An 8,112-nucleotide genomic window follows, 5' to 3' on the forward strand; every position below is an offset into this window, starting at 1 on the left:
TCTTAAACTTCGGGAGCAGTAATGTTAATACCAAAGATGATTTTTTTTTTCACTTCTATAGAACAATTATCATATACTTATTTGACATGAATTAAAATTATATTACTCTCATTTTCCACTCCAATATTATATAAAAGAAGTAAATCGATTTTAGCATCAAATTTATACCTGTCCCTATTGGACTATGTCAGCCCGTTAAGGGCCTAAAACATCATATTTATATAGATTAATCAAGGTATTGTTGTGGCGAGTATTCGTGTTGGAAGGCCAACAAAATCAACATAATCAAAGCAAGCAATTATACAATCAACAATCCACAAACAGCCTAAAATTTTAAAGAGTATAATATATAGTAAATAGTTTCACTCTGAGAGCAACCTATGACCCGATAGAGTCGCATGATGAATCCAGGATAAGGATAATGTTATTTAGGTAAATGCTTATACATAGAAAACATAGTTATCAAGTAGATTAATTAGATAAATCGCCAAATATCTTCTAGGACTTTGATTGAGTTGGGACCTTCAGAGGCTGAAATCCATGCTTGAGACATGCTTCCCAAACTTTGTCAATGTTAGACATGGTGTAACCACATTCGTGCTCTTCCCATCCTTCCAGAGCATGCAGTATCCCAGCTATGCGCCATACACTCATCACTCTCCTTGGCAACCAGTTCTATTACATGCATTCATATTGTCACTCTTTGGTACATATATTTTAACAAAGTAGAACAAAAAAAATTGGAACTTTTAATTAATTTCAGAGATAATGGGGCATGTAAGTAAGTTTCAAGGCCAACCTCGCAAGAATCCACATTCTCAAGGGCCGTCGGAGTCTGCATCGCTGGTGTTGTGTGATAGAAGCAGTCCTTGCGCAATTTTTTTGGTGGAAGTTGCGAGAAGGGAATAAATAGTGTTCCTTTATTTGCCTTTCTTTGCTCTTCTTCGGTCAAGTCATCTCCCACAAACCATACCTGCAACATATCAATAATTCATCATCACTTGTTAGCCATTTCAACTATTTTTATTTGCAAAGGACTAGGCTAGAGGCATGAGACTTTATTACCTTGCAAGAGCTATAACTCTTAGAGGTAACCAACTTACCCTCAGATTTGGTTCCAAGTGACTTATCAAGCTTCTCATATTCATCCTCACGCAATATAGTGACCTACAATGAATTAAAATTAAAAATTATGATACTGTAAAAGAGGAAAATGATTCTGAAAACAACCCAATGGAGTTAGAGCTTCAAATTTCCTTAGAGGAAAGTTAGACATAGTTGACACTTTGGAGAGCTAAGCACTGCCTGTTTATGTGGCTAGCTAATTAATGAGTAAGCAATGGAATGGGATAGTACCTGAATGCCCTTTTGGCATAGGGCAAAGGCAACTGCAAAAGCAACTTTAGTCAAGTGGCCTCTAAGGAGTACTTGGGTTGTTCCCTTTGGTATGCTATTTAGAAGAACTGCAACTGCCAAGCTACTCCCATCCACTAACTTCACTTTCAACTGAGGATGCTTCTTCACATAGACCTCACCGTACCTGTTTAGCTCTTCACCCTGCATTGTGTTCATTTTAGCATCATACTTCTATCTTTTCCGTTAAAAATTATTTTTACCTTTTTTAAAAAAATTATTTTTAATGTAATTTTCCCGCAAGCATGGTGATTGATTCGTGGGAAGAGGGGGAAAAACTTGCCTGATTCATGAGGCCTAGACTCAACACACTAGCACCTTTTTCCTCAGCCTCTAATACAGCTTCCTCAATCATGTTATTGACGGATTCCTTTTGCCATTTCAAGCGGTACTGAAAATTAATTTCAGCAATGTTAACAATTAACACTATACATGTCTACATGTTTTGTATTTGGTTGCACCAACTAGCAGTTGCGTTAATAAAGCTTCCTTACCTGTATTCCGTACTTGGGTATGGCCCATGTTTGTAATCTAAGCTGATGGAAGCGGTTCCTTTCAACAACAAGAGTTCGACGATAAATCCTGGTAAGCACCATGGACCACAATGTAACAGGCCAGAGCAACCACAAGTACCAAGCTGACGAGTAAGGTTTAGAGGCCAAGGAGGCAAATCCAAGGCGGAGATGATAGATGGATTCTGGTGTGGTTAAGTGCGTTAGATGAACCACGTTGGGCGTTTCCTCTTTTCTTTTGAGTGAATTTTCGTACAAGATATCCGAAGATTTATCCATTGTATCATAGATATAATCATAAAATGGCATGAATAATGAGTAGTTGGTTCTGAACTGTGTGTGATGTAGTGAATGAAACCTGTTCAAATTATCATTATTTATTTGAACGTCAAATTATAAGCAATAAGTAGAAATTTAAAAACTACTATACTATATATGCTTCGCTTTAAGACATGTTATGGCTCTAATGATGTAACTGCGTCTATGGCAATTAGTACTATTATCAGGGCAAACCGGAGTTGAATTCCTCAGGATTTTCAAAAGTTTAGGGCAAGTACAAAATTGATTACGGAACATTAATTAATGGCTGGCCAAAGATGAATTGTGTGTGATGTAGAGTGAAACCTGTCTAAATTTTCATTATTTATTAATGTCAAGTAGATATTTAAAAACTATTGTGTGATACATGCTTAGCTTTTTAAGACATTCTGTGGGTCTAATGATGTAACTGCGTCAATGGCAATTAGTACTATTATCGGGAAGACGGAGGTGAATTCCTGAAAGATTTGATTTTTTACTCAAATAACCCTAAAAAAATAATTAATTATGTAAATGATTCTAGTTAAAAAATTATCATCTAAATAATTTAAAATGAATACTAAAATTGAGTTGTGGGTAATAAATAATCAGCATCAGCTAATTTTTTGATTGTATGATTGTACCAGGTGGTAAAAAAATATTTTTTTGAATACTGAGGACTAGATGGCTAATAACCTTGTATTTTTTCATCTCGTATCATGTTAGTATACGTTTATATCAGTATTTGAATAAAAAAAGTTGGATGGCAGCACACTGATGGCCAGCACCCCCTTGATCAAATTAAAAAAATATTTTTTTTGAGGGTGTGGCACACTAATAGTCGACACCTTTATTAAAATTTAAAAAAAAATTATATTAAGACACTGATAGTGAACAACCTTATACCAGATTTTAAAAAAAGAAAATTAGGTGATGAGACATTGATAGTCGATAATCGAATTTAATTAAAAAATAATTTAAATGAATAAATTTAAGTTTAAAAGAATAGAATTTAATTAAAAATAATTAAAGAAATAAACTAAGTACAGAAATATTTAAAGAAAAAAAATTAAAATAAACAATAGAATTTAATTAAAATATAAATATAAAGGAATAAATTTAAATTTAAAATATTAGAATTTAATTAAAAAGAATATTTAAAGAATAAAACTAAATAAAGAAATATTTAAAGAAACAAATAAAAATTAAAAACTTGATTGGACCTACAGGCCTTAGGATGCGAGCCTAATCTTTAAATGGCCAGCATCAAGCCTTGAGATGCGAGCCTAGCTTTTTAAATGGTCGGCTGAGCTTTTCAAAAGCACCTAAATTTTTTTTTTAATTTAATATTGAGGTGTCAGTCATATCGTAACATCTAAAAAAAATTTTAATCTGATATTAGCATGCCAACTATCAATGTTTTAACACTTAAAAAATTAATTTAGTATAAAGGTGTCTGCCATCAATATATTAATATCTAAAAATTTTAAAATTTTAAAAATAATGTCAACTATTATTATTTCAGCACCCAAAAAATATTTTTAATATAATAAAAGGGTACTGACTATTAATATGATCACCTAAAAATTTTAAAATATTGATACAAGCGTATATCAATATGATACAAGGTGAAAAAAAACACAATAACACCAATCAGACATCTTAAAAATTATTTTTTAACATTTAACGCAATCATTAGACAATAATTGTTTCAGAAAAATAGATAATGTTGGTGATTTAAGTTTTCTTCTCGTATTTCAAAAGTTGAGGGCGGAATATTAATAAAGGCAGCCCAAGAACGAAAAGCGGATGAGATATCTGTAGAGAACTGAGACCCTCTGTTGGAAAAAGCAGACAAGCTTTCAATACGAGAACAGATACTCTTACAGCGAAAGCCATCTTCATCATTTTTGAAACAATTAATTTGTCAAGGTGCAAGTTGCACAAAGTGCAAAATGGTTGGAAAGATGGCTGACACGTATCCAGGTAGTAGTAAAATTTCCTAATTACGGGCTTAATTAGACAATATAAAATATCTACTTTCTACGCATTGTATATCATGTGAGTCAAACTTTGTTGGGTGAGACACAAGAACAAAAGCTACGAGAGAATGAATGAGGAAAGTTAAATTATACATCTAGCAGAAGGGCCCACGTGCCACAACCATGTCAGACCTTTCTTTTCGGGTCATAAATTTTTGCCCCTTATTTTAGTTGGTTTGCAAGTAGTGAATTTGTCCCTTTCTTTTACTAGTTATGTCATGTGCTTGCAGTTGTCATAATCCCAAAGAAGGAATTTGATTTTTAAGAGAGAGAGAGAGAGGGGCTTACGATGGAGTGTACATTAGGTACTTGAGAGGAGGGAAAATGGAGAAGACCCAGTTGGGGATAAGCTCGAAGTTGCAATGCCCCATGTTGTTCATCAAGTCGATGTAAGTGATGTAGCCAGCAATAGCGATGATAGATCCAGTTTCAGTAAGCACAACTGTCAACATTGGTATTGCGAACAGTGCAAAGTATACTATGTGTTCTGCAAATGGATGTATCACAGCTGCAACACGTACACTTATTATTCTTTATTATTCTTAACAAAAATTATACATTATATAATCAACTTACTAATTTTGTGATATATGGCCCAAGCAGTATAAAATTTGGTGACGATTCTATGTATATTATTGTTTAAACTGTTTGTTGGCCCCAAAACTGAACAAAATGTCGTTTTAAATTTCAGTTCTAGTTCAATAAATTAATTAAGTAATCTTCGTCGGTCCCACTGCCATTAAATAATGCATTTCTATTTGATATAAGTAAACATGATATAGCAAACGCCAATGGGACAACAAGACAGTGCCCTCCTTTCTAATCGGATTATTTTGTAATCCTGTTCTTCCTACTTAGAAATTAATTAAATAAAAAATAACAACACAGCACAGACTGTCCATTACTATTTATGCCTTTCAGTATCATGTTAAACTAATAATAAAGAAGTGGATGGAGCAGAGAAGAGTCAAAGGTGCTTACAAGTGATAGGCTCAGTGACAATGGAGGAATGGTGATGAGAATGGTAACGAGAGTAAAGATAATGATGGTGCAGAGCTCTATGAAACCAGTAGTAAAGGAACTCCACAGGACCGACATGGAGCAACATGGTTATAATCACACCATCCGTTCTCCATAGTGGTAAGTGTGAAGCCCCGGGGACGTATTTGTTAGCCAAGAAAAACAGGATTCCATTGAACAATATTTGATCATCCCTGCAATATTCATGATTAATAGTTAATAACCACTTTTTAAAATTAATTAATTTTCAGAAACAAATGTAACTCATATTACCAATTCTTTTCCCTGTCGACTTGGTCAAATTCGATACCCTTGTCCACAATTCTGTTAGTGCCTTTGGCAGTTCGATAACGAGAAAAACTAATCCATAGCTGGTTGTGCAACATTCTCCATAACATGAATGGGATTACCGTAAAGTTGGTCAGGTCCCATTCCTGTGGATCCTTAACCATAATCGAGTGTATGGTCTCCATAACCCAAGGACCCAGGATTATGTACTATAAAAATCCATCCAACAGCAATACATATATAAGTGCATGGAAATGCATGAGAAAATTAATATACAAAATAATCAAAAGCAAGAGGAAGGAGATCATCTTACCTTAAAGCTTCCAAGAGGTGTCCATGGCCAGTCAGTGAGAATTCCTGGTTTAGAAGCCATGATTTGGTGAGCTAGCTGCAAATGGCTTTGGAAGGGAATTTTATTACTATTACGAGGTTGAGTTGCTTTGTATGTGGAGGGAGGTGGTATATATGGTGCATTCAAGCTGTACTGTAAACCTACAACCTTTACATTCGTCCTCGTGATCGTCTTATTTCTTCATCCCAACCGATTAAGCTGGCAAGAGTAGCCAGAATACCAGATAAACATAAATATGTAAAAGATGCCTGCCACTTTGCAATTTTTGGACACTACTTTAATTCACGAATTTATTGTTCTCAACGGTTTCGGCCGGTTATGGTCCACTCCGTTGTATGAAAACCAAAACTGTCTTTATTCACCCTTTATCTTCCTCCCTTTTAATACATTTTGAATTGAATAGTACCTCACTAACTGTGCCAGAAAATGTGCTGCCATGCAAATTCAGTGTTTAAGATTTAGGTTCCTCCAGTCACACGCTATCTCTACGTTTCACATTTTTGAGATGCTTAGCAGTTAAACTGGCTAAGCTGCCCACTGACTTTAACTTGCTTTTTTGCCTAGCTTATTTACTCCGCTAGGCTTCGTGTATCCCTATCGCACCAAACAAATTTAGCCCAAGCTATGTATGCAATATGCATAGTATTCTGCAGGCGGATAGCATATATCTATGATTGTTGAACAAAAAACAAAGAGTAATATGCATATATATAGAATATATATAGGTAGTTTGGACTTAGCAAATCATTAAACTTCAGAGTTAACCGTTGATCTGACAGGATTACAGTTTATCACTAATTCAGCCTTAGATTAGACAACTAAATTTGAAAATCTTACATATATATATATATATATATATATATATATAAAATCTATATTTATAATCTATTACAAATAAAAATTGGGAGAAATTTTAACGGAAATATCCTTTGTTATTTATTATAATATTACAGGCATTAGAATAAATTTTTACTTTTACTTGCTAAAATTTGAATATTAAAAATATTTTATTAAGGTTAAAAATTATACTTGTTATAACTTATTAAACTCAGGACCTCACAAACTAGGCTTGAAAACTTAAAAACTAGAGTCGTCACTAACCATGTGAGTTAAGTTGTTCAGCAAACTATTGCCTAAAGTATCGAGACTAAACCTAAAATAAATTTAAAGAATAAATCCAAAAACTATATGACGTGAACCCGATTACAAGTTTAGAATTTGATTCAAGATTTGATTTGTCCAATCGTCTAAATAAGTACTTTCTCTAAAAAATGGGAAGTTAAGCTTAGAACTTGAAATGTATTTAAGGTATTGGAATGGAAGAACGGAATGGATAAAAATTGATAAAACGAAACTTGACCCACAAATGAACCAACATTATAAAACAGTGTGACTTGATTTTTACAAAGCAAAGTCTTAACAAGTTGGTTGTTTTAAGAAAGATCGCAACCCACTATCTATAATGAGTTAAAAACCAACAATATAGGATGATCGCCACTCTTCGGAAAGAGTTGAGAAAGGAAGTGATAAGATCGATTGATGAATGCCACAAAAAAGGTAAGTTCTTGATAAATTTGATTTTAGTTCTGAAAAGAACAAATAGTATAAACTCGGTTTAAATTTCAAAGTTGATTGATTGAAAATTCATTTGATTAACCCTTACAAAGTGACATGACAGAACTATATATAAGCCTACGTAAATAAGTAGTCTCACCGACCATTAAATGAAGTTTCTAGATTGTACATGAACTCATGTAATACATATATCTTTAAAGTTCAAAGAATTCATCTGAATGTTCAGGTGCTTTCCCTCTTGACGTGAATGTATGTTGAAGATTCATTGCACATGTTTGAATAGTTATAAACCTTTGATGTACATCCATGCACCGCTTGAATGTCATCCATGCATCTCTTTCAATTCAATGTATGCTTGAAGAATCACATTCCTTCTATTTTGTCAACTTCATCTCCCTTTATTGCCTATGTATATAAGACTCCATTAAATCAACCAAATGGTTTCTAATACATCCCTCCACGTCGTCCATGCATTTAATTGATATAATGTATGCTTAATATAAACTCATGCATTCCCCTTGAACCGTACATGCATCCACTAAATTCAATGTTGAGCATTTAATTCGTACAAGCCCCCTGGGACGTACATGCATGATATGTGATCCAATGTATC

At 33.7% G+C, this 8,112-nt stretch overlaps 1 protein-coding gene across 2 annotated transcripts; it reads right to left on the reverse strand.

Moving 5' to 3' along the window:
• Positions 1-238: 238 nt before the first annotated feature.
• On the reverse strand, positions 239-6,601 carry LOC108484138 (very-long-chain aldehyde decarbonylase CER1-like). Of its 2 annotated transcripts, XM_017787815.2 has the most exons (10): positions 5,886-6,601; positions 5,558-5,781; positions 5,246-5,478; positions 4,553-4,772; positions 1,908-2,283; positions 1,697-1,804; positions 1,357-1,557; positions 1,066-1,167; positions 800-973; positions 239-675 (listed from the first exon to the last, which is right to left on the reverse strand). In XM_017787815.2, exons 1-10 carry the CDS (start codon positions 5,943-5,945, stop codon positions 499-501), a joined length of 1,875 nt encoding a protein of 624 aa, XP_017643304.1. In that variant the 5' UTR covers positions 5,946-6,601; the 3' UTR covers positions 239-498. The 2 variants fall into 2 exon arrangements, with proteins under 2 accessions (XP_017643304.1, XP_052886075.1); XM_053030115.1 differs by lacking the exon at positions 239-675 and having other exon boundaries at positions 913-973; positions 1,104-1,167.
• Between the last annotated feature and the right edge of the window lie 1,511 nt (positions 6,602-8,112).

This window comes from Gossypium arboreum, chromosome 6 (assembly GCF_025698485.1).
Source record: "Gossypium arboreum isolate Shixiya-1 chromosome 6, ASM2569848v2, whole genome shotgun sequence".
Lineage (NCBI taxonomy): Eukaryota > Viridiplantae > Streptophyta > Magnoliopsida > Malvales > Malvaceae > Gossypium > Gossypium arboreum.